Source organism: Sturnira hondurensis, unplaced genomic scaffold, assembly GCF_014824575.4.
Source record: "Sturnira hondurensis isolate 20B ecotype Veracruz unplaced genomic scaffold, ASM1482457v3 Scaffold0007406, whole genome shotgun sequence".
Lineage (NCBI taxonomy): Eukaryota > Metazoa > Chordata > Mammalia > Chiroptera > Phyllostomidae > Sturnira > Sturnira hondurensis.
In genome coordinates this window covers 2,119,196-2,144,790 of record NW_028080037.1, presented here as the reverse complement: position 1 = coordinate 2,144,790, position 25,595 = coordinate 2,119,196, and the positions used below count along the sequence as shown (strand labels likewise).

The window sequence follows — 25,595 nt, the reverse complement described above, 5'->3', positions numbered from 1 at the left end:
GTTCGCTTAGGTATTGTATCATTTCCTTGTCCCCGCTCTGTGTCCCCAGCTAGAATCACAAACCCAGGAGAAGCCATCTGTCCGCGTCGCTGCTGTATCCCTCAGGGCCCAGGACAGTGCTTAATATGTATTTACTGAATTAATAAACGAACGAATGAATGGATGAATCGTACCCGGCTGAGTCCTGTGTCTCAAGCTCTGGTCTCTGTGCAAAAGAAAAAGGTCGACCTCGGGTTCAGCTCCCCAGACAGCCCAAGCGGGGCAGGGACGCCGTTCATTCCAAGGCCCGTGGCATGACGCGCCGGCCTGAATGTAGCTTTCTTTGGGGCAGTGAGGGCCTCACGTCCGGCCTCCAAACACGGTCACCCCACCTGTGGCACCTGCTCAGCCTCAAGACATGAAGAGATCAACAAGTCGGCATCCAGGTGCGGCGCTCCCTTCCTCCCTTCCCTTTGGGAAATGGGGGCGGGGGGTGGGGTGGGGCGGGTATCCTCCCTGGTGTGAAGTCATTTCATAAGTGTTTGTGAGCACCCGGCTCATCCACAAATGAACCGTGGTGATGGGATCGAATATGGGGGATGCGGCGGTAAGAGAAGTGGGGAGCTGGGAAGAAGACCCCGGGAATGAAAGGCTCTCAGACAGAAGGGGCAGCCTGTGCAAAGCCCTGAGGCTGGGACCAGGTCGGCCGAAAAGGAACAAGAGTCAGCGTGGAAGAGGTGAGGAGGGGGGGGGGGGGGTGGGGACGGGCAAGGACAAAGGTGCGGGCAGAGGCCAGATCTCGCCAGCCTCCGAAGTGAAGGGCTTGGATTTTCTTCTGGCTGCATGTGGGGAGTATGACCGTTTGCGACAGAGATCGTCTGGGTGTGCAGTCCACTTGTGGTCTCCAGAAGTGAACTGCCTGTGACAAGTCCGTCAGCCCTGGGGAGGGCTCTGTGACAGCTGAGTTCCCCTCAAGGATCTATCATTGGGCAGAGAAAGCTCCTTCACCGAAAGCCTCTCCGGGCACTTGCTGTTTGTCAAGGGGCTACAGCTCAAAATGATCTAAACACCCGTGTCATATTCTGAACTCTCTTGGCAGCTGAGCAAGTTGGGGGGCTGTAGGGGCCTGCTACTGCCGCTCTACACTGAGGCACAGACGTTCTTTAAAACTATTAAGTGCATCATTCTGATAAAAATAGAATAAGGCAGAAAGGAAGGAAACAAAGGGAAGGGAGGGTGGCAAGGAAATGGAGAAAGGGAGGAAAAGGAAGGACGGAGAAAGAAAAAGAAAACCAAACGGTCCAGACAGATAAGAACGGAAAGTCAAGGAGTCGCTCCCACCTTCTCCCCGACCTTGTCCCCAAAGGTGACCAGTGTCTGGAGTCGATTGCGATTTAGGTGACCTTGAGCAAGATACATCATCTGTCCAATGCGACAGAGCAGCCCCTACCGGTAAGGTTGTTGTAAAGCGCTGACGAATACTGCCGGGTCCGTGATGAACGCGCTGTAATCGTTAGCTATCGATCAGGAATACAAATAGGAAAATACTCGAGACGTATGTTACATTACGTCCCTGATGGGTAACCATCAGGCCCACTGGTTATGGGGGTTTAGAAAACTGCGTGCACGCAGTTTTCTTTACTCAGTGTGTCCTGGGAGTACGGATTTCATCTTGCGGAAGTGCGCTAATTCCTACGTCTGCAACGTCTGCAGACAGCAGACACAGCTGTGGGCGCACGTCCTCGTGCGTGTCTATCACAGAGCATTTAAAAGTTTTGCATGGCCTCCCCGTCGGGGAATCGAACCCCGGTCTCCCGCGTGACAGGCGGGGATACTCACCACTATACTAACGAGGATGAGCTCTGATTGGCTCTCTCCTCGTGGGCCTACATAGATAGTGTTCTCTTCCTACCGCTCCCACCCACCGCAGGCCAGGCCTTTGCAAGTGCAGCGGGTCAGTGGGTCCTGGGGGTCGTAGAAAGCCCCGTGTGGATCGATGAAGACGCCGAGCATTTAGAAAGGCGTTTCTGCGAGCGAGAAAAGCTGTGGATTTCTATATTCCTGCAGTTATTGAAACTGGGGGATGTAGCTCAGTGGTAGAGCGCATGCTTTGCATGTATGAGGCCCCGGGTTCAATCCCCGGCATCTCCACTTTTTATGCTCTAACCCGGCAGGAAAGGGGGCCCAGACGCCCCCTCATCAGCAGACCTGCTGAAGGAAGAAGCTTCCACGGATACCGCAACACTGAAAAACGCCCCTTGGTCCCAATGACACATACCGGGATCCCTCCGCCGGAAAGCGGAGTTTGGGTAGTCGGGCGGAAACAAACTGCACACTTAAGCTAGTGACACACCCAGTTATTCCTGTCATCAAGCCGGAAAACTGGTCACCCGGTGACTTATGTGCCTAATGCCATGTGACATGTGTGCACGGAGCACCTACTGCGCGCCCAGGCAGAGTTCAGGGACCCTGGAGCCCCTGGGGAAGACAGGCCTGGGCTCCTCGGCCCTCCTGGGCTCGATCCTCCAGTTCAGTCTAACAGCAAGCGGATAGTGCCAAGCCTCATGGAGACTAAGGGCGATGGACCGAGCGGAAGGAAGGCTGCGTGGGGGCGCTGCTGCAGACACCCTGCCACGGGTGCCTGTTTGCGGAACAGGAAATGGCAGGTGCCGAGGCCCCGAGGTGGGGTGTGCTCTGTGGCAGAGACAGAAAGGAGACCCTGTGCGTGGAGTCCACAGACTTAAGGAAGCAGGGTTTCCATCTTCCAAGACACGGGAGAGCCTGCTGTGCCAGGACACGGTCAGGTTTCAGTTGAAGGGCTCCCTTTGGTGGCCCCATGGAGGGTACCCCAGGCGCCCACAGGAGGGTCACCATCCCGGCCAGGAAGCCCAGAATTGGTCCGGGGAGGAGGCGAGGGCCAGCGTGCCTGGGTGGGGGGGGGGGTCGGGGAGAGCCAAGGGGAGATCTAGCTGGGGGCACAGTGAGGTTAGCTCCCAGGCTGGGCAAGTGAAGTTTTGGGATATTAATCCATATCATCTTTGTTTTGCCTTTCTTATGTACTTACATTATTAAACGTTGGCATTTAGATTGTGATATTAGCACAGACTGATGTAGGAAAAACACCCAAGTGGAAGTGAGAGGAACGGAGCCACCCCAGCAGGCACCCAGTGCCAGGTGGCCAGCGCCGACAGGCTGGTGAGCAGCCATTGTGAGCCTCAACACGCGTGTGGGGGGAGGCGGGCGCCCCCGACCACCCCACATGCCAGTTCACTAGGACTCAGGAGACCTGTACACCAAGATTTATTATACCGAGGGGAGCCCACTGCCGGGGGAGCCGCCCCTCCCCACGCCCCCTCCATAGGAGAGGGTGAGCAGCCCGGCCGGCGAGCTGTAGGGAGGGTGCTCTCCGCCCTCCAGCCCTGCTGCTCCGCCCAAGACTAACATAGTCCACACAGCATATTTAGAAAGGGGATCGGCACGTGAGGTAAACCATCATCTCCCCGTAATAAAGTCACTAAGAGAGCTACCCCCGGGCCAGACTGCCCGGGGAGCTGCAAGCCATGTCCAGAATCGGGCCGAGATGAGCAAGGGTTTCCAGGGAGGCCAGGGTGACGGTGCCAGAAGCAGGCTGCTGTCACCCACCTTGGCCCCCAGACCAGTCCTCGGCCCTGCAGCACCAGGTCAGTGGTCGGAGATCGGCGGCCAGGCTTTCTTGACGTCGGCATGCATGGCCTGCGGAAGCCACTCGCAGAACTCAGCCAGCAGGTCTGCGGGGGCGGGAGGGCAAGGTCAGAGTGGCTCTGTGCCCGGCCACCGGCTGCAGGGCAGAGCCTCCCACCCCACCCAGGTTGCCCTGGCCAGCCCCACCCCACCCACTCCCGACCCCTCGGCCAGGGGGCGCCTGCCACGGTCAAACCCACATTTGGGGTTTTTCTTCCAAGCAGCCAGCAAGGCGTCCCGGCAGTTGGCCGTCTCGGCAACAAGGGCTCTCAGGAGACTCTGGGTCCTGGGCTGCAGCCTGCGGGCAGGGTGTGAGGTGTGGGCCGTCGTGCCAGCCCCGCCTGGGAGGGTGAAAGGTCCCTTCCCTGTCACTTCTCTGACCCCACCTCCCACCACTTGGGCCTCCGCTGCCTCTGACGGGCCTGTCCCGGCCTTTCCCATTCCTGGAGCACCTGCCCACACAGGCTGCTTCTGCGAATGCTGCTTGCCCCATCCAGAACCTTCCTCCAGACTTGTGCCTGGCTTACAGCCCCACCTCCCCCAATCTGCCCAGGCAGTCTCCTGACCAACCCCTCCCAGTGACCCTGAATCGCCATCCCTGCAGCTCGATGTCAGTCTCCCTGTACCACTGACATCCCTGCGGGGAGGGGGCTGCGCCTGCTTCCCAGCAGAACCGGCCCAGCCCCAGAGGGTGCTCAAGCCATCTGCTGGCAGGGCACCGGGCCCCATGCCCCAGCCAGGTCGCCTGGAGCCCCTGCCTGCTTTCAAGACCCCACAGTCAGGGAAGCCAGCCTCAGGATGGGGCAGGTGTCTTCTTAGGGGGTGGCCACGAGCAGAAAGCAGAAGGGGAGGGGTGGGGATAATCAGGTGACAACAGGTGGGGTGCAGGTTGGCCTGGCCTCAGCTGGCAGGGCGCCCCCAGGGCTCAGGCACACAGGACACCTGCTGCTGGAGCCCAGTACTTCTGCACTGGGATGACTGGTGTCTCCTCAAAGGCCCATTCCACCCAGAATCTCAGAGTATGACCTTATTTGGAAAGAGGGTCTTGGAGGTGTAACTGATTAAAGCGAGGTCACGCAGGATCCGCGTGGACCCTGAACCCAATGATGGGTGTGCTTATGAGAGGCCAGGGGGGACACCATGTGAGGACAGAGGCAGAGATCCAAGTGGTTTGGCCACCAGCCAGGGAACACCTGGAGCCACCAGGGGGTGGGAGAGGCAGGCCGACCCTCCCCTGGAGCCTTTGGGAGAAGCACAGCCCTACTGAGAACTTTGAACTTCTGGCCTAAAGAACCACAAGAGAACACATTCCCACTGCTCTATGCCTCTCAGTTGGTGGCAGTCCATCTCAGTGGCCCAGAGCACCCACAGCGGCTTCTGCCACCGCCTGCCCCCCGCCACACCCGGGAAGGGCCATACCTGGCCCATGTCTTCAGCATCGTGCTGGGGCTGGAGAGCAGACAGCCCTGGTAGGAGGCCAGCGTGGGGAAGACCTGAGGAGAGAACACAGCCCAGGGAAAGGTCCCAGGCTCACCTCCTGCCCACGACACCAAGGAAGGGGCGAGGGGAACCACCCAGCCGCCTACCTGCCCTTCCAGCAGAAAGCGAGCGAAGTGCTTGTAGCAGTCGAGGCCGTCTGGAAAATCCACCTGGACGGCAGGGAGCGGCCAGCCGACGCGATCTGGAGACAGGAGCCAGTGAGGGGCCGTGATGGAGCCCCCCCTGCTCCGTCTCCCCAGCCCCCTACTGAGCCCTGGGCTCCGCCCACAAGAGGGACAGGCAGTTTGGGGTGACACCCCCTGAGACACACACGTTCCCTAGTACAGGGCACGGAACCACGTGTGAGCCAAAGCCACCAGGAAGTCCCCAACTCACAGAACAGGCTGGCCCGGTGACACAGCACCCGCCCCTTCTCGGGGCAGTAGGCAGGGGGCGGCTCCTCCAGGGGCTTGTCGAACTGACAGTAGGCAGGCAGCAGAACTGGGACCCACTGCACCTCCACAGCCGAGACGCCTGGGGCCCGGGTGGGGGAAGGGGGGCGGTCAAAGCAGGCCCCGCTGCCAGGGAAGGGCTCGGGCATTCTCCCCGCCACGGTCCCGGCGACACAGCTCACCAGGGCCACGGTGGGTCGGGCCAGGGGCCGGCCACCAGCTTTGCTACCTTTCATGTACATCTTGGTGGTCTCCACGATCTCCTGGTAGACCACGAAGTCGGGGAGCTCTCTGAAAAGGACGGAACTGGGGTGGATGAAGACGGGGTCGTCGAGCAGAGGGGTCTGCAGAGAGAGAGGGTGGGCGGGCCTGAGTCCAGGAGACTCAAGTGCCTGGTGAGGGGAGCCCACGCGAGCCCAGCTGCAGCTTGGCCGGGACAGCCTGTGCGTGGTGCACCGCCCGGGAAGCGGTGTCCAACTGTGGGAAGACAGGGACACGTGGACGGGGGCTGATGCGGAGAAGCCAGGAAGAAAAGGCCGTGTGTTGCACCATCCTGTCTGCAGGGAATACTGGGGACGTGGCTTCATGGGGCGCGGAGACACAGAGAAGATGGGGCGACAACAAGGATCTGAGACTGACGGTGCGCTGGCTGCCCATCCTGTGATTTACTGAACGCCGCTGGCCGGCATTTGAACACAACAGGCCGCATGGCATGTGGCTTGGGTCTCAGTTGAGCGGATATGAAAGTAAAGTTGGGGCAAAGCTCATGCTCAAATAAAGCTGTGGCCACACTGTGCACACTGCTCTGTTCCATGATGGGGACCTAGGCTGAGGACAGGCCCACCTGGACCCCAGGGTCCCCTGTGCACTGCCTGCTGCCCACTGCAGGTGTGCCAACCACGCCCGCAGCTGACACCAGGCCGGCAGAATGCAGGACAGAGGGCAGGGAAAAGTGGGAGTTCCGGGTGTGGCGACCGCCACGATGCCTGTCCCCCGGGCGGGCACCCAACCTTGTAGGCGTTCCTCCACTTGTCGTCCAGCAGATCCTCGCTCTGGACCCTGCGGGCCAGGTGGTCTCCCAGGCCAGCCGTCACGATCTGCCGCAGGTAAGTCACCTGGCTCTCGGAGGGCGGCTGCATCTTGGGGTCCACGAAGAGCCCGGCTTCAGGGCACACGGCGTTCACTGCAGGGGGTGCCAGGTGTGAGGATGTGGGGGCCTGGGGCTGGCTACACCCTGACCTCCTGGAAGGCCCTACACCCTCGGCACGGAGCCGCCCCTCAGCAGCTGCTGGCTGTGGCCCTCTGCACCGAGGCTGCAGGGAGACGGGCCCCGTGGGGCCGAGCCAGCTGCCCGCCCACAGCCGTGCCCTTGCCCTCAGGACAAGACCCTAAACCCTCTGGGTTTCTCCCAAGGAGTCCTGCCCCTTCCACCTGCCTGGAAAGTGGATGTGACTGAAGTTCTGACTGCTAGCTCAGCCCACAAGGAGGTGTCAAGGATGCCACGTGCCACGGGTGGAAGGACAGTAGCCCAGAGACACGTGGACCCTATGGACCCCGTGAGCCAAGGCTGGGCCCTGCTCAGGAGTACGGGAGCCCAGGGGCAGGCGGTCTGGACCAGAGCCAGGGACAGAAGGTGACAAGAAGGATGTCAGCAAGAGGACAAGACTGAGGCAGGCTGATGGAAGAATGTGTATGTGCCTTCCAAGGCACCGAGTACCAGTTCGGGGTCAGGAATGCATTTTAGCGAGCAGATGAATTTACGAACTCAGAGCCGGTGAATGACTGCAGAGCAGCTGTACGTGGACGTCACTCAGAACAACTTTAAACATCGAAAGGGCTACGTTCTCTGCCGAGGCTGCCCATGGACGGGGAGCCTGAGGGTCCCGGATGCTGGCGTTGGGGACACACCTGCAGTGGTCAGCTGGCCCCGCAGGCGCCGGATCTCCACCATAGCCTTGTACCGCAGCCCGTTGGCCTCGCAGAACTGGGGTGAGCAGCCCGCGTACTCGCAGGCCCCCACCGCGCCTGGGGCAGAGGGAGGGGTGCACTCACTTGCGGCTCCCTACCCCAGGCGCCCCCCTGCCGGCTCTCCCTTCCCCCTCCATGCCCGACACACACCCAGCAGCACCATGAGGTCTCCAAGTTTCAGGGAAGCCCCTTGTCCGGCCCAGACCCTCTTCATCTGGGCCACCCGGGCTCGCTTGCTCTTCAGCCTGGACAGCTCCTCGTCGCTGGCAGCCGGCCTGCAACACAAGGTACCCCCAGCTACCGCCCTGGCTGAGGGTCGCAGGGGCAGGGCCCATGTCTGTCAACATCAGGGCAGGCCGGGAGACTTAGGGACAGAGACACTGCCCGCTGGTGCCACTAACATGATTGAGGCCTTAGGCTCCAGCTCAAAGTTCACCCCTAAGTTCCCCTCTGGCAGCGGGCAAGATCAATGCTGGGCAGGTATCCCCCCCACCCAGCAACTGTATGTCGAGGGCAACCCAACCAAGGATGACGCCGCGCTGTTTACAAATCGCAGTGAGGAGTCCCAACAGCTGCGGGACTCCCAGGTGTTCCGCCCCCAGGTGTGGGCTGGGTAAGGAGTCACTGTCACGGTCCCCACACCCAAAAACAGCCACTGACGCTCAGGGGTGAGTCAGGCGCGGTCTACAGTCCTTTGCTCGTGTTAACTAATCCCACCCACGCAACAACGCCAGTATCACTGACATCTCACACTCTCTGTCCAGATGGGGAAGATAAGCACAGAGAGGTGAAGCCACCTTTCCAGGGTCACACAGCTTGAAAGTGGCAGAGGGAGGCTGAACCCCGGTGGTCTGGCCTGGGGTCGGGGTTCTCAGCCCTCATGCTACTGAGCCCTGACGGCAGCATCGTCCGAATAACAAACATTCTGTAGTGATCAGAACACCAGCCGGTACAGAGAGGACGGGGGTCTTGTGCAAGGCCACCCAGCAAGCCAGTTATCTCCCCACAGGCCAGGCTCCGGGCTGCCTGCCAGCCGAGGGTGGTCCTGCTCAGCCTGGGCATGGCCCCAGTGCCCAGTCCCACCTGTCCAACTCCTCGAACAGCTCCCGGACGGTCATGGCGGCCACGAGGGTGATGGCGTAGGGCAGGCAGCCATGCTGCCGGCTCAGCGCCAGCATCTTGGCGTAGCGGGGCGCCACGGGGAATGTGGCCATGGTCCTGCCCAGCGCGGTGATGGGGCAGCTCAGCCGGGACCTTTGCAGCTGCTTCACCCTGTGGTGCGGGGGAGGCCGGGCAGGCGGGTTGGCTTGGGGAGGGAGGGGCGGAGGACGCGGTGGACGCTGGGCTCTCCACCCCCAGATACCTGTCTGTTTTGGGAGGCGCCTGCAGGGCGCCCAGTGCGATCAGCAGCTCCTCGGCAGCCATGAGGGCCTCCACGGAGGGCGGGGTCGGGAAGGGGAAGTTGACCACCTGGATGCAGGGACACGGGTGGGAGATGGGAGTGAATGCTGAGAACACCGTGAGGGGGTGCTGGTCTGAGCACCACGCACGACAACCGTGCGTAGGGGCTGGACACTCAATGGGGCCCCGGGCTTTCTCAATCCTCTGGCCAGGGGAACACCGAAGGCCCCTGTCCTTCACTTAGTCACATCCTGCAGGCGCTCGAGACCACTGTCCGAGTGCCAAATGGTGCCAGGGGCTGCTCTGGGCAGTGGAGACGCAGGAAAGCAAGACAGGCTCTCGCTCAACCGGAAGGGGCTGCAGATGTGAGCAGGCCTCCCCAGGCAAGGAGGCTGGGGTGGAGTGTCCTCAGAAGGAATGACCGACTCAAAACAAAGCTCTCGCAGACCCCCGGCCACCCCGCTCCCAGCAGCTCCAGTCACAGCGGCCTAGCGCCTGCCAGCTGCGGTGCCCCTCAGAGAGGTCCATGCACACGCTGGCACGTGATGTGGCCCGGGACGGAACGAGGCAGTGCCCTGCATTGCGGCCTGGGCACGCTGAAACACCAGGCTGGGCGGGAGGCCAGTCACAGGGGGACAGGCCCTGTGGGGCTCCACTGACATGGACTGTCTGGGACGGACAGACCCAGAGCCGGAAAGTAGGCCTGTGGTCGCCTGGGGCTGGGGAAGAGCGAACAGGGAATGCGTCCTAACAGGTGTCCCTCTGGGTGTAGGGCTCCTCTCCTGGACCGCACCACGCAGGGGGAGGCAGGTGGTCCTGTCCCCCACACTGAGGACTCCAAAGACAGAACACTCTGTGACATGGGAACAGTGACACAGGGGCTGGGCCCTGTCTGCCGGCCCCAGGCACCTGGGCTCGACCACCGGGCTTGGTCCCCAGGCCCCCCGGGCCACAGCAAAGGGGAGCTGGCCCACAGGGGCCGGGGCCGCCCTAGCCAAGCACACCCAACACTGGGGTGCCACGGTGCAGCGGGGTGACAGCAAGGCCGGGGGCCGCACTGGCCTTTTCGATGTCGAGAGCTTTCATCTGCAGGACCAGGTCTTCGACGGGCCTCCGGGTGATCTCAGGAGGAGGGAAGGGCTCGAAGTCCCCAAACACAGCGGACGAATAGAGCCTGAAGAAGACAGGGCCGGGCGGCTCAGAACCTTGAGTGGGTGATAGTGACGGAGATGCCTGGCCCGCCCCACCCTCACATGGGAACTCGTTTGTGACCCCAGCTGAACTGGGCTGCCACGTGTGGCTGGGGCGGGCTCCAGGTGTACACACAGCTTATTGCACGGGGCCTGGCGCACGGCGCCTGGTGCGTGGTGACCAGCCACTCCGCACTGGTGTTCTCTATGTGGCTTCTTAAGCTCCCTTTCTTTGTGATTTACAACATTGAAATAAAAACAGCAATGAAGCTGTTAAAAAGTAACAGCGCACAGAATGGAGAAAACTGCTAAGGGCATTAACTTCCACTGGACAGACACGAAGAGCTCTCACAACTCGGCAATAAAAACCAAAGAACCGCCCTGGCTGCTGTGGACTGAGCACCGGCCAGCTTGAGAACTAAGAGGTCACCGGTTCAATTCCCAGTCAGGACACGGGCCAGGTCCCAAGTTGGGGGAGTGTGAGAGGCAACCGATCAATGTTTCTCTCACAGTTTTCCCTCTCTTCCTCTCTCTAAAATTAAATAAAACCTTAAAAAAAAAACAAAAAAAAAAACAAAAGCAAAGGGCTGGACTGCGGCGGCAGCAGCCGAGTGAAGCTGGAAGCCTGCAGGCCAGAGAGAGGCTTGTGGGCCCCGAAGACAGTCTCCACGGGGCCACGGGACCCCCGCCTCCCGCAGAGCGACCCCAGCGTCCCGGCGAGGGCCCAGGGCGCCTCACCTGTAGCAGTGGCCAGGCTCTGTCCGGCCCGCACGGCCAGCCCGCTGGTCCGCCGAGGCCTGGGAGACCCAGGAGACGCGGAAGGAGGACACGCCGGTCACTCGGTCGTAGTGCCGCTTCTTCACCTTCCCACAGTCCACTACGTACTTGATGCCTGGGATGGTGAGGGACGTCTCGGCCACGTTGGTGGCCACGACACACAGGCGGGTCCCCTCCGGGGGCGGCCGGAAGACCTAGGGCGGCGGCAGAGTCCGGGAAAACCCCACCAGAATCAGGGGAGAGTTTGTGTGGGGACAGGGCCAGCGGCCTCCCCCATCAGAGAGGCCGGCCAGGCCGCACACGGCCGGGAGGTGACCAGGGCGACGGACAGGCCCCAGCCACAGTGCTCCTAAGCTAAATGCTGACCGCCCAGCTGACCGGTTGGATGGCCCAGCAACTGCTCTGTCCCCATCCCACTGCCCACTGGGGACCCCCGGCCAGGGGCCTGCCCTGGCCCGGCCCGTTACCTGGGCTTGCTTCTCCGGGGCCAGCAGAGAGTAGAGCGGAAGCACGTACAGGGGGAGCGAGGCATCCGGCTGCTCACCTGCAGGGCAGGCAGAGGCCCGCTGCTACCCCCAGCACCCACGGCAGGAGCCGGCCTCAGCCTGCCCACGCCCTGGCCTACTTTGCCAGAGAGGCCCCTGTGCCAGCCATGCTGCCAGGGGCTCGCCCTCCACCCCAGCGAGGCAGACAGGGAGGCCAAGCCTGGGGGGACGCAGGGCGAGAGGCCCCTGGGGCTCTCCCTGGCCCCACTGCTTCACCAGATGGGGAGCACCTGGCCCCCTGTGGAACCCCTTCCTCCTATAGGGCCCTATAGATGGCTGAGGGTGCCCTCCTGCTACCCAGGCTGGACAGGGACGGCCCTGGGGCCATCCCCCTATAGAAGCACCCTCTGGAGGTAGACAACCCTCCCCAGGGGCACGAAGGCGTGCGTTTCCCCAGCCGCCCTGAGCCTGCTGGTGGCACCTCCTTACAACCCACACAAGAAGTCCTCGAGGGCCTGTCGGTTGCCAGGAAGCAGCAGGGCTCAGTGCTGGTGAGAGGCAGAAACTGGAGGCCCCACCCCGTGACCCGGAGCCCCCGGGAGGGGGTCAGAGAGTCTGGGACTTGGCAGACGCCTGCCGAGCGCCTGAGCTGAAGGCACGTGCGCAGGAGCTGCACCTCCATCTGCTCCGTCGTCCCCCAGGTCCAGGTCCAGGTCGGAGCCCAGGGCCGCCTCCTCGTCGTCCATTTCAGCCTCCCGGTCCTCGTCCCCTTCGCCTGCTGGCAGCACCGAGTAGCTGTCCAAGCTGATCTGGGGCAACGTCTACGGAAAACAAGATGTCAGGACCATGCTGCAGGGGACCCCACGAGGAAACTTCTGTCACGAGCAGGGAAAACGAGGACAAAGCCCAGCTCTGCTACTGTGAGCCACACGCCCACAGCAGGCCACGCGCGCAACCTCTTCCTGCCTGAGTTTCCTCACCTAAGAGTTGGGGGTGATCACCGGGGTGATTTGCTAACACATGGAGAGAAAGCAGGATTCCACCTGGCATGCCACCATGCACAGGCAGGTCAGCGACAAATAAGTAATGACGCCATGGCTCAGGTGCTCAGGGCCCAGACCCCATGAAGCTTCCTCCGGGATCACAGCAAGGGGAGTCTTGATGTCTCGTGTCTCAGCTGGCCCCACGGCCTCTGGGGCCACACTTTCAACAGAAGCCCCTCCCCCGTAGGGTGGCTGACAGGGTCCCCAGCACCCGTAGGTCACCCCTGGGCACCCAGAATGCGTCTGACAACTGGGGAGGGGGACCTTAATGTTGTTTCTCTTCAACCCAATGTCCATGTACATGGCCAGTCCCGAGGGTGTCAGGGAGGGGGTGGAGGCCACCACACAGGCCAGGTGGCTTCAGAACCCCCAGCTGCCCTCTACCTACCGCCGCCTGGGCCTTCCTTGCCCTCGCCCGAGACTTCTTAAACTTCCTTGTTTCTTCCACCGAGTCCTTCTGGTCGTCCTTTTCTGGAAAAGGTGAGCTGATCAGGGAGGAAGACACCCTGTGACCCAGGCCAGGTGCTCAGGACTCTGCTCTTCCCCGTGCTGGTGGCCTTTATCAGGGGGACAGGCAGGCACAAAGGGGCAGCTCTCACACAGGGACGCGGGAGCCCTGAGTGCCCAGCCTCCCGGGTACCTGGTGGCCGGGGCCTGGCGTGTGGGAAGGCCCTCCGGAGCCTGCGACACAGGGCGTGTACCTCGGCCTGCCCCGTCAGGAACACCAGGATGCCGCCTGCGGGAAGAACGGGGCCTCTGTTAGCTGTTCCCGTGTGGCAAACACCGATGGAGCCACGGCCACCTGCCCAGCCGTGCGCCGAGGGTCGGCTGCGAGGGGGACCCGTCGAACTGGGAGACACGGACGGGCGGTGCAGCCACCCCCCAGACCGAGTGTGGTGGGACGAGGAATCCACAGCTACTGTCTGGCCCGACCCGGCAGCTCCGCGCCCAGGAGACCAGGAAGGACAGGTGCAGACCAGAACCTGCCCGGGGCCGCTCCGTGTGTGGCAGCTAAAGAGGGAGGAGCGGCCCAGCGCCCCTCAAGGGGCCAAGGGTTAGACGGAGGGTGGTCCTTTGTGAAAAGGACTAAAGCTCTACCCTGGCCGGCTACAGAGTGGATGACCCTTGAGAACGGGAAGCTGAGGGAGACGCCAGACACCAAAGGCCACGCTGTGTGGTCCTATGCAGTACGTGAAACACGCAGAACAGGTGAGTCGGCGGGACAGGGCTTCAGGAGCGTCGTCAGGGACACACTGTGACTGAGCAAGTGCTCGGGGCCGTGCGGCTCAGAGGGCCGCTCAGGCGGGACACGCTGTCCACCTGTCCTGGGCCCTGCGGACCACCCTGCTGCTCGGGTGTGGGCAGGCGCCACCCCGTTAGTCACTGAAGCCTCACCGCACGCTGGGCAGGTGCCGTAAACACTCTGGAACCCAGGAGGAAACTGAGGCACAGCAAGGAAAGTAACCCTCGAGCCACTCAGAGGAGGCCAGGAGCCCCACTCTCCACCCTGTGGGTCTGGAGAGGGAGGACCTGGCCTCGCTCCTGGTGGGGCCTCACCTGCAGGCAGCATGCGGTGGATCTTGCACACCTTCCGGAAGCACTCGCCACTGTAGTCTTCCAACGGCGTCCGCTTGTTAAAATGCACCGTCACCGGGAACTGCCGGGACTCCACCTGTGACAAATGCCCAAGGGACAAGCTCTAGCCCAGGCTTGGTCCCTCCCCCTTCCTGGACTCTCTGACCACGAGGTCTCTGTCCACTACGTGGGCATCTCCTCACTACCAGCTTCCTCGATGTCAAAGCCGACAGGGTCCCACCCACCCTGCCGCCCTGGCCAGAGTGTCACCTTGACGACGGGGGGCGGCTTAGAGAAGAGCCGCTGGTTCTGGGTGAAGTCCTCCACCCGCAGTGTGGCTGACATGATGAGCAGCTTCAGTGGCTTGAGCCTCTGCAAGACAGACGACAGGCTCGGTGACCCGCGGCCACCCAGGGCCAGCCCTCGGCCCCCGTCCTCGTTGCCCGAGATCCCAGACAAAGTGGAGGAAGTGAGCTGAGAGCAGGATCTGCCTCTCCCAGGGTGACGACTCCTTTAAGGGGGTCCTTAATGTCCCCAAAGTTAAGCTGCAATGGTGGCATGAACCTGGGGTCCCCCCACTGCAACCTCCCAGCCTCGCCCTTCATCCAGCCCTACCCCCACCCCACTTCCTGCAACATCAGCGCACGGCGCCTCCTCACATGAAGCCCGACGGGCTGGCCCAGCACACCACACAAACTGTCATCTGTCTGACGGGCAGTCTGTGTCTGAGTCTCAGAGCAGCGTGGCCACTTCCCAGTGGGACTGGGAGGCCACCACCCCAGGCTGGCATTCCCTGACCCAGCAGGCCACCCAGTGGGTGGGGGTGGTGGGGGAGACCTTGGGCTGGGCACTGGCACCCGGCTCAGACTCAGGGGGCACAGGGCGTGGCCGGCAGGCCCATCTCTGGATCCCAGTGGGGCCTGGCTGACCATGAACTCCTCACTGGAGCCTCTGACATTGGACGGGGGGAAGGACATTGGACGGGGGGAAGGACATTGGACGGGGGGAAGGACGACGGTCTCTGAGCTGGACCCAGGACTTCCGCACGGGCTGCTACACTGGACCCGCAGTCCAGGCCCAGGGCCCTTGTCCCAGCAGCAGCAGCCTGGGTACTGGCCTTGGGATGAGGGGCTCCTGGCACCCCGCCCCCTTCACCTTCTCCCGAAGAGACACGATGCGGGACAGGAGGCCGATGAGGATGTCTGTGTACACGCTGCGCTCGTGGGCTTCGTCAATGATCACCACCTTGTACTTGAGCAGCAGGAAGTCCTGGGGGGCGGAGGCCAGCCGCGTGAGGCCGGCCAGCCTAGGCCTGAGCTACCCCGGGGTCACTTCACACCCCCAACTCCCACTCGGGGGGCCCTCTGACAGCAGGTGTGGGTCCTGGAGCGCTCTGCCTGTGGTCCTGGCCCGTGACCCCCCTGCCCCGGGCCTCAGTGCCTTCATCTGCACAGTGGGGTCAACAGTGCCCACCTCACGGGGTCCTGGGGGAGTTTCAAGGACAGTGACGTGATTACCTGTAAAGTGCCCAAGGGCCGGGGCCTGGCCAAGAAAGGGCCACTACTATTTATTTGATCGGAGTTAGCAAGCGCAGATGCCCGTGAGCCACAGAGGGCGGGAAGTGGACACGAGAGGTGGGGTGGGGACCGACGGCAACTACCTGGACCACTGCACGCCGCACAGAAAGGGGCCGTCAGACCCCAAACCAAGCTCACAGCCACCTCCCTGAGTGTCCCTGGCTGGCGTAAGGCCGAGGGAGGAGTCACCCCGCCCTCCTGACCCTGCGCAGGGGGAGGTCACACAGCCAGTGAGGAGCGGTGCACAGTGGCTACCATGCACTCCTGCAAACCCAACCACGATACAAATGTGAGCTCACGTTTAACAAGCATCTGCTAGGCGCTGTGCTAAGGAGCTCTCACGTACTATGCAACTTCTGCAAAACAATTACACAAGGGAGGTACCTGCTTGCAGATCAAGACACTGAGGCCCAGAGAGGTTAAGTGACTGGCCCAAGGTCACACAGTTACTGGCACGGCAGCTGCTCACAGGTGCGGTGACGCCCTCACTCCAGGCTGCCTACACGCATTCGCGTCGCGCTCTGAGACTAGACGAGCAACTTACCTTCTGGATCTCCTTGAGCAGCACACCGTCCGTCATGAACTTGATTCTGGTCTCTTCGGTCACGTTCCCTTCATATCGGATCTGGTAGGAGACGACCCTGTGGGCACAGGGCAGGTGAGTCCCCCAGAGGTCTCGCTGGTTGGGGGTGCAGCCTCGTGGCCAGTTCATGGTGGGCCACAGAGCAGGCCTGGTCCCAGTGGGCAGGTGGCCAAGGGCCAGGGCCCCCAACGAGGCCCAGACACCTGTCCACCTGCTCTCCCTCCCTGGGGCGAAGGGGAGGGCAACCGTCACGGCCGACTGAAGAGCACGTCAGCCAAACAGGAGCAGGGACGCTGGCTGGAGCCCACCTGACCAGCTGCCTCTAAGAGCTTTTTGCCTGTCTGGGCAGAAAGACCTGAACACAGGCTACGAGACACAAGAGCTGTGACATTTTGTGGCCGGAAGGGCATTGCAGTTGTGTTTTAAAGAGTCTTGCCTTGATGAAAAAATAAATAAACAGATAAAGTCTTGATCGACACGTCCGACCCACACGGCGAAAGGCCACGGTGACGTGATGTGGCACCGGGACTTCTCTGCAGCTGGGGCGGGAGTCGGGTACAGACGCAACCAAAGTGGCCACGAGCTGACCGCTCCTGAGCCGGGGCCTTGGGCACACGGGGCTCGTGGTCCTAGCCGTCCTCCCCTTGTACAGGCGTCTCCTTTTCGCAGTGGGGGGTCGAAACGTGCAAACGGAACAGGCCGCCCCGACGTGGCCTGGAGCCTGGCGGGTGCCGCTCAGAGAACACCACTGAGGTGACTCCATCCACAGCGTCTCTGCCTTCTGACTTCAGACGGCAGGGGACAGCCGCTCCTGCACACCTGAGTTCCCAGGTCGGGGGCCGAGGCCCGCCACCTGCACTAGCAACACGCCTTGTGTTCTCCGGCGAGGGCTGCACCTGCTCCTCACCAGCTGCTCTCCAGGGTGAGTCCCACGGCCCCGTTGCCAGGAGAGGGCCTGCACCTCAGAACCCGAGTTTTCAACGGATCCGCAGATGCTAAGAACCAGCATCTTAGAGGATGCCCACCAGCGTGTGTCCACTGCTGCTCTGCTCTGCCCCCGGGCCCGTTAGGGCCGATTTGTCCATTCAGTACGTGCGTGTGATGTGAGCCCAAGGGCCTGGCCAGCCTGCCCCAGCTCCACGCCCCCTGCCTGGGTGGGTCCCGCTGTCCAACACGCAGAAAAACCTTCTCAGGAGAGAAGACCCTGTCTAGGTACGGAATGACAAGTGACGTTCCCACCCAGCGCCCTCAGCAGGGACGAGGGCCCGTGAGGCTGTTTAGATCCTCATGGACAGCTGACCCTGGGCAGGGCCAGGGGACCCTGCCGTGCACCCCAGAGGCCAATCCCTCACCGCTGCGACAGGTTCATCTCCTTGGCCACGCGCTGGGACATGGCCATGGCGGCCACACGACGGGGCTCCGTGACGCCGATGATGCTGCCGTCACTGGGGATCAGAGAACGCAATCCATCAGCAGTGCCTCGCCCCCCCACTCCCACTGTCTGTCCCAAAGTCACACACAGTTCCAAGGCAGGATTCGCTGCCGAGGTGGCCCTCGCCGGGACCAAGGAACATGCACGTCAGGCAGGGCACCTCATCACTTAGCAGTAAATGTGGAACGGGCCACACGCCAGCACACAAATGGTCCGACGGGCCCAATGATGCAATGGAAACCAGGCATGGAGCCTACTGCCAAGGGGACAGGCTGGCCCACCTGCAGGGGGCGCTGGTGCCCAGGACCCGGATTCTGGGACGGCTCCCATGCCTCGCCCCACCCCCCCACCCTGAGGGATAAGAGGGGCTGCACCTGCTGTTCTTTGGGAGGGGGGCTGGGGTTTGGGGACCTGTGGGCAGAGGGAGCCTAGATGACCAGCTCCCCCAGTAACACCCTGTGCTGAGTCCTCTCATGGGCTTCCCCAGTTGGTGGCATGTCATGCGTGTCCTTTTAGCTTGCAGCTAGAAGAATTAAGTGTGACCGGGGTGACTCTGCTGAGAGTCTGTGTCCCCCAGACGCCACCCCGGGGCCTGTCCCTCTGTGATTTGGCTCTGTGTCCTTTGCTGGACTTGAGCACAACCCTACCTCTGACAATACGCCGAGTCCCAGGAGCCCTCCCAGCCCATCACTGAACGGGGGGGGCCTCGGGGACCCAGACACATGGGTCCAAAGTGCCCACAGGTGACACCTTGCTCTACGTGCCAGGGACTGATGTAAGCCCTTCACACAAGCTGGGTCTCCTCCCGGACACACCCACCCTGGGGAGTAGGTGCAAGGACACCCTCCCTGCCCCCCAGTTCCGGGAACGAGGCCCGGAGATGGGAAGCAGCTCGCCCGTAGCCGCGGAGCCAGGGCACAGCAGTGTGGGACTGGGCCGCGGCAGACTGTGACGGTAAGGACTTTTGGGGACGGCATCTCCACGGTCACCTAGGCCCCCACCTGCTGTAGCCTGCTTCGTAGAGAAACTGGGGCACCTGCGTGGTCTTCCCGCTGCCGGTCTCGCCGCACACGATGACGATGGGGTGCTCGGCCACCGCCTCCATGATCACTTGCTCCTCAGAGACAATCGGGAGCTTCAGGCGCTCTTGCTGCGGAGAGGAAGTCAGCGCTGGAGGTGGGGAAGGGGCCCCTGCAGAGGGGCCGAGGGCGTAAGGGGACTCTGCTCAAGGACTATCTGTGCAGGGCGATGTGGTCTCCACAGACGTGGCAGCTGGCACGTGGCCAGCACCCAGACACGGGGGACCGAACATGTCCACTGGTGAGTGGAAGCCTTGAGCCTTGGGGATGGGGACAGAGCCATGAGCAGGGCCCTTCTAAAAGTGAGACCCGTTGTCCTCAGGGACAGGTTGGCTCATGCTGGGCAGCCGCTGAGACACAGGAGCTCAGCCGTTGCTGAAGGGGTCGACACGTACTGGTGGGTGACGCCCCCTGCACACCCTCAGGCCCTTGCCACATGACCCATGTTCTCATCACAGACACCGGAGCCTCGAACCTGCATTTCTGGGGAGCGATTCACGGGGACAAAGATGGCGGGCTTCATGGGGTGCCTGGCCAGGGAGGAGGCCTCAGCTGCAGGGGCTGAAGGCATCACAGGAGTCCCAGCAGGAGGGGGTGCGCCACTGGGCACCAGGCTCTCCCCCGTGCCCCCTGGCAGAGCTGGCGGCAGACACGGCACCATCATCCCTGCTCCGGCTTCCACCTGCTCGGCGGCCAGGGCCTCATCATGGTCAGACTCCATGGAGGACTCTGACTCTTCTTCTGCTTCCTGGAGACAGCGCTTCCGGCGGGCCCCACTGAGGCTGTTGATCTCCTGACCCGAGGCTGTGACCTCGCCAGCTTTCCTGCTGGGAGAGCCAGAGGTCTGACATAAAGGCCCCAGGACTGACCCAGGCAGCTCTGGGCTCCAGCCATCGAAGCCACGCCCCTGCCTGCCCCAGGGTCTTTGCACAGGCTGTTCTTATTCCTCACCTCACTCAAATGTCCCCTCTCGGGGGCTTCTCCTGAACCGTCTACCCCCTTTCCCCAGCTTTCACTTCTGCTTAGTGTTTACCTGCGATAGACAGAGGTGCACTCATATGATTGCTGCCCCCCCCCGCCCCAAAGGGAAGCTTGTTCAGCATTTTGTTTGGCGCACTGCTCTGCGCCCAGGGCCAAGGAGAGCCTGGGACACAGTTGTCCCACACACCACAAGACAAACAGAGCAGGCCGATGGGAGACTGCAGTGAGAGGGGGGCTCTGCCCAAGGCCCCGGGTCCTGCAGGAACACCAACGCTGTGCTGAAATCGTCCAACAGCTCGAGACCGGGGGAATCTGGGTTTTAATGGGAAATCTCTTCTTTCTTTTTTAAAAAGAGATTTTGTTTATTTTGACGGGGGAGGGAGGAAGAAAAGCAGAGAAACACCGATCAGTTGCCTCCTGCATGCCCCGCACTGGGCACCTGGCCTGTAACCCAGGCACATACCCTGACTGGGAATCGAACCAGCAAACTCTTGTGGGATGACACCCAACCCACGGAGCCCAGTTCTTAACTGCTGACTACATTGGGTTGAATGGCGTCCCCCCAGTTTCAGGCCCCCGGAGACTCAGAACATGACCTCATTTAGAACTAGGGTCTCAGCAGGTATTAATTAGGATGGGGTTGCACCGGACTAGGGTGGGCCCTACACCCAGGGACTGGTGTCCTCATAAGGAGGAAAAAGAGAGACACAGACACGCTGTGAGGACGCCACGTGACAACAGTGGCAGAGACTGGAGAGGGACCAGCAGTCCATCAGCAAGGACTGCTGGCTGGCACCAGAAGCCAGCAGGGAGGCATGGGACAGATGCGCCAGCCTCCAAAAGGGACCACCCAGCTGACACCAACGTCTGGGGTCTCGTAAGGGTGTTTAGCAGCACCTGCGGCCTCTACCCACTGGGAGCACCACAAGCCCCTGCAAATGTATCTCCTCCGGATGCTCCGCCCCAGGAAGACGCCGCCACCTGTGAGGGACAGGCCGACTCACTCTCTGACGTGGTACATGCGGTCCCCGGTGCCCAGCTTGGACGTGGTGTAGTAGAGCCTCAGCTCTGCTTCCGAGACCTGGACCTCACTCAGTTTCTGCAGCATCTGTGCGTGCTGGGGACGGACATGGGGTGTTAGACATGGGGCGGCGTCACAACCCTCTCCTCGAAGGGACGGGAGACTCTACGCAACATTCAGCATGGCCGACGCCAGTAGCCTTCGTAAACTGATGGTCATTCGCAATCACTCCGTCACCTGGCGTTCCTACACCAGCAGATGCGGGACGAGGGGCGGGAGCTGAGGTGGCTGCATACCCCCTTGGGGGGTCCTGGGTTGGGTAAACAGGCTCTCTCTGCCTCACTCTGTCACCGCACGCTGTCTTGAACAAAAAGTGGCCTGTGGGAACGTGCCCCTTGGCTTCTTTCCCCTGGTGAGCAGGTCATGAGTTTTTTATTATTATCTTTAAAGTTATACGTATTTTATACGTGCTTCTACACATATATTTTACAATTAATAAAAGAAAAAAAGGTCCAGGACAGTGGGGGAAAGTGCTACACTGGCTTTTAAAAGGACACACGGAAGAGTGAGTGCTCTGGGGGACTGTCCCCTGCTGGAGTCACAGCATCAAATGTGAATTGGCGAAGCCTAGAGATCGGGGGTTTCTCAGTCTCCCCACTGCCGGCATTTTGGAACTCAGACCCGCCCGCCCCCCACCTGGTCTCTCTCCAGTCCGGAGAGCCATGCGCAGACCCTGACGGGGCAGCAGGTGTACCTGGCTCTTTTTCTCCTTCTGTTCTAAGATTTTCTGCAGCATCTTCCGCTCTTTCTTGGTCAGAGGCTTCTTCTTCTTTGAAGGTGGAGGGGCCTTGGTCTTCTTTTTCTTCTTCCCCGGCAGGACGAGGGCGTTGCTGGCATCGACCCCTTTCAACGCGCCCCTATCTAAAAGGACACGCTTGTCTGACCTGCAGCCCCAGGGGCCAGGAGATGCTGGCAGTGCTTAGGGTTCCCCTAATGCTGGTTTCCTCTGGGGCCGTCCAGCCCTTCCTGGGAGCCCCCCAAGGAATGGGGGTGCAGACCCTGCCCATTGTGCCTTCACTCCACCCATCCACCCGGCACCTGCCCCAGGTCAGGATCTGCTGTGAGCCAGGGCACCCACACTATAACAAGGTATTCCTCCGCGTGGGGGCCTGCTCTCAGTGGGTCTCGGAGATGGAAGCTGTTCTCACAACAATGTTACAACGTACTGAGCCTGTGTCCTACCTATTTTCAAATGTCACCGTCTGAAAATATCCGATGCAGACCAGCATTCAGCTACCACATCCCTCTTCAACTCAACCTACTGCAGGGGCTTGGGGAGTGACCCTTTGTGCCTGACATCTAACACTGGGGTGCTCACTGCAGTGCCCCAAACGGGCTGTGTCTGATCCTATTACTAACCGCTCAGGCTCCCGTGTTCATGTAAACAGCAGGAGAGGTTGTGTGACCGTAATTAAGAATGAGAGAATTTTAGGCAACGTGGCTATCGCTCCCAGCCACAGTCCTCACCGTGACCCAGGAGGCCCTAGGTGACCCTGCCCCCATTTTTAAATTTCACTTCCACTCCCTCCGCCTTCAGGTCTCAAACGAGGTTTTCTCCGTGGAAGCCCTTCCCATCCACCCTACCCAACATCACAACTCGCCCAACCGCCCCTTCTGTTCACCTCTTCAGTACTGACAACCGCGCAACGGTCCGTACAGTGTACATGTTTGCCTTTGCCTGCCTCCTCCCAGGCGCAGCTAAGCTCGGTGCGTCAGAGATTTTTTTCCCCCTTAAAACTCCTTTTCTGTCCTGTTTCCAGCGCCTAGCACTTTGTGGGTGCTCCTACTACCAGGAGTGTCATGCAGCCTGGAGTTGAGCAGGCAGGTCTGGGCTCAAAATATGACTTCAGGGCAAGGAGATTATAATCGAAGTCACCGGGATGGATGTAGTGAACTTACTTTCTTGCCCAAATTCTCTACGTTGGGCTGGCCTCTAAGCGAGAGAAACCCCGGGTATCGTTCCAAATTCAGGTAAAATTAGACTGTCGCTGTCCGAGAGACATTCAGCCCCCACCGGCCGGTCCTGGATGCGAGACCCTTGGTGGCCCTTCTCCCGAAACCCAGCCCTCGGACGCCTTACCCTCTAGTTCCAGCAGCACAGGTGGAGGCTCTGGGGGGCCTTGCGAGGGGCCGGGGGCCGCCTGCTGGCGCCCCTTGACGTTGAACCGCCGGCGCAACTTCCCCATGGCGCCCCGACCCTGCTCAGCTCTGGTTGGGATGCCCAGCAGCGCACCCCTAGGGCCCGGCCCACGTGGGTTCGCAGACTGCCGCTCAAGCAGGAAAACTTCCGGGCTGAACGCTCGCGAGAGCTGGGACTAATCCTCCCGCCGAGAGCGGGGGGCTGGAGGCGGGGCCCTGTGGAGAGGCGGGGCTGGGTTGGAAACGGGGCGGGGCCAATTTAAACAAGAGGCTGTTTTCCCTTGGGGTAGTCTGAGTCTCTTAATTTGAATTATTTACTACTATTGATTTGGCTCCTTAGGAGTCCGAGTGTTTTGTCACCTTTAAAAACATAACCCTGCCCTTAATTACAAATGTCTTCACTCCTTTATTTCTCATTTGCATGTTCTGATATTCTTGCAACATACATTAGCTGTGTGGTAAAAAGCCACTAAATATTTCCATTGCAGGGACAGAAGAATAGAAGGAGAAGGCATCTATTAGCTTTAAAACTCTCATTACACATTACACTGTCTGCAGCGCACTCAATAATAACACGTCCTCTGAATCCTGCAATTATCTTGCAGACAGAACGGTTACATCGGGCCACCTTCTTTTCCTGTTAAAAGCGTTACCTTGTTAAGGGCAAACATTTGATATCACACAAAAAGGTGGGGGCTCTAGGAGTTATTTCGGAATTTTGGAAAAGATAGAGTTGTTTTTAAAAACTCCCAGGAAAAACATCGGAGGACTGGAGAATGAGACCTGGCTGCAGAGTGGGTATGCAGTAAATAGTTGTTCAATGTAAGAACGAGTGAAGGAATGGATGAAGAGTGTGGCTGAGTTTGGATAAACTCCTCTCCTTTCCCAAAACAAAAACAAACCCCTACGAAATCACAGGTGGTGTGTAAGGATTTGGGTGGTACGCATATGACCACGTTTAAAGGTTATATATTAATTTTAATGGGCTTTCGTCAGTTTTTCATTGCTTAGGATGATACAATCCAGTATCTTTAAATGTGTTTATGTCATTAAATAAAAAGTATGCCTGTTTTTAAATTATTAAGCAGGTCATAGAACATTCTCCTATATTTTATTCTAAGATAATGTAAACCAAAAGATTATCTCCAGAAGAAATGTAGAGCATTCTAGCCCTGGCCCGTGTGGCTCAGTGGGTTGTGTGTTTTACTGCAAAGTGAAAAACTTTGGTTCCATTCCCGGTCAGGGCACATTGATGTGTTTCCCCCTTTCTCCCTCCATTACCTTTTCTCAGGAAGAGACGAGAAGAGAAAGAAGAAGAGAAGAGAGAAGAGGCATTATATCCTGCAAGAAGAAAAAGACATACACAACAACTTGTATCTCATAAATATAACATTGGGCAAAAGGAGTCAATCAGAACTTGTAAACCCCATTATGGAGCCAATCAGAACTTGTAAACCCCATTTACATAAAGTTCACAAACAGGCAAGATGGACCTCCTAAATTTCGGAGGGGGTCACAGTGAATGGGAAAGGACAGAAGCCTTTCTGGGAAGGTGCCGATGTTCTTTTCTCCAAATGCGTGCTGGTGACCGTGTGCTGTTTAAATTCGTGGAGAGACATCTTATGATTGTTGTGTGTTTTTCTAGAGGCTATACTTCAATGAAAAAGTTTACTTTAAATAAAGATAAAATACATGGCCAATAAATATATGAAAACCTCATCAGGAATCCAGAAAAAAAATATAAGTTCGGAAATATGATACAGTTCTTTACACTTTGGGTTGGCAAAAATTAAGTTTTATTTTCAGGGTTGTCTCAAAAAATGTCTGGTTCAACAGGGTTTGTTGAATTTAGGGTGCAAATAGGCCCTCGCACAGCAATGGTTACTATGGCTCTTCGCTCTTTACAAACCAACAATCCTCCCCTCCCTCCACTTCGTGTGCCATGTACAGATGGAATAACCTGGGTCACGGGTGCTGTAGAGAGCTCCCCATTTTGGATTTGGCGGATTGCTTCTGCTCCTTCTAAAATTTCCCTTCCATTCCCCGTATTTCCCGCAAACTGTTGCTTCTATGTAGAGGCCGGATCAGATTATGGCTCAAAGGATATTGGCAGGAACTCATTATAGGAGGTGCTGACACTTCCTGCAAAGATCGGCGGGCCCAGGTCAAGACTATGAGGGTCCCTTCATTTTCCAGTTCGCGACCGACGTCTTGGTCTTCATCTCCGGATGACCCTCTCCTGGACCCGTCATTTCACTGAGAGCTGTAGAATGACTTTCTAATTCTCCCACGCCTTCCTCATTTCCTAGCTGGGCTTTTCCAAAATAGCACGCGCGCGCGCACGCACGCACACACACACACAACTTTTGGCTATTTTGCGGCTCTGAAATAGAGTTCGTTCAGGAAGGGGTAAAATGCTAGACGCTTTTCCTTTGTTTAAACATTTCAGAATGAATGAACGGAGCTGGTGGTGCCTTTGCCAACGGCAACCATGGCCAATTAGTAGGTACCATTATTAAGTTCAGTGATATATAATATGCACAGTAATTCATATTTTCCAATCAACTACAGGCAAGTTTTCCAGGCTTGGGTTGCTTTTTACAGAAAAAAATTATTATTATTTATTAACTTTACAAGGTTGAAACCCTACCAGG

The 25,595-nt window shown here is 59.5% G+C and overlaps 1 protein-coding gene and 2 non-coding genes across 5 annotated transcripts; 1 reads left to right on the top strand and 2 right to left on the bottom strand.

The window, feature by feature from the left end:
- Positions 1–1,763: 1,763 nt before the first annotated feature.
- Positions 1,764–1,835, bottom strand: TRNAD-GUC (transfer RNA aspartic acid (anticodon GUC)). Its single transcript has one exon. It is a non-coding gene; the product is annotated as a tRNA-Asp (tRNA).
- Positions 1,836–2,058: 223 nt separating this feature from the next.
- On the top strand, positions 2,059–2,130 carry TRNAA-UGC (transfer RNA alanine (anticodon UGC)). Its single transcript has one exon. It is a non-coding gene; the product is annotated as a tRNA-Ala (tRNA).
- A 1,133-nt stretch (positions 2,131–3,263) lies between these two features.
- On the bottom strand, positions 3,264–23,086 carry DHX37 (DEAH-box helicase 37). Of its 3 annotated transcripts, none has more exons than XM_037051876.1 (27): positions 22,883–23,086; positions 21,497–21,663; positions 20,726–20,838; positions 19,216–19,567; positions 18,663–18,811; positions 17,582–17,674; positions 16,191–16,287; positions 15,225–15,338; positions 14,340–14,441; positions 14,052–14,166; positions 13,135–13,230; positions 12,883–12,965; positions 12,128–12,272; positions 11,434–11,510; positions 10,928–11,160; positions 10,062–10,173; positions 8,962–9,068; positions 8,682–8,870; positions 7,749–7,873; positions 7,539–7,655; positions 6,641–6,813; positions 5,860–5,974; positions 5,575–5,712; positions 5,286–5,380; positions 5,119–5,192; positions 3,900–3,997; positions 3,264–3,746 (listed from the first exon to the last, which is right to left on the bottom strand). In XM_037051876.1, exons 1-27 carry the CDS (start codon positions 22,986–22,988, stop codon positions 3,661–3,663), a joined length of 3,471 nt encoding a protein of 1,156 aa, XP_036907771.1. In that variant the 5' UTR covers positions 22,989–23,086; the 3' UTR covers positions 3,264–3,660. The 3 variants fall into 3 exon arrangements, with proteins under 3 accessions (XP_036907771.1, XP_036907772.1, XP_036907773.1); XM_037051877.1 differs by having other exon boundaries at positions 19,216–19,564; XM_037051878.1 differs by lacking the exon at positions 3,264–3,746 and having other exon boundaries at positions 3,913–3,997; positions 5,813–5,974.
- Positions 23,087–25,595: the final 2,509 nt, after the last annotated feature.

What these genes read in the sequence shown, in the direction of transcription:
- DHX37 (XM_037051876.1), bottom strand. Translation starts at nt 22,988, where the DNA reads ATGGGGAAGTTGCGCCGGCGGTTCAACGTCAAGGGGCGCCAGCAGGCG. An exon ending in CCACCGCATGCTGCCTGCAG is followed by an intron (nt 13,231 to 14,051) that starts GTGAGGCCCCAC and finishes TTCTTCCCGCAG; the next exon opens with GCGGCATCCTGGTGTTCCTG. An exon ending in AAGCTCTCGACATCGAAAAG is followed by an intron (nt 9,069 to 10,061) that starts GCCAGTGCGGCC and finishes CCCTGCATCCAG; the next exon opens with GTGGTCAACTTCCCCTTCCC.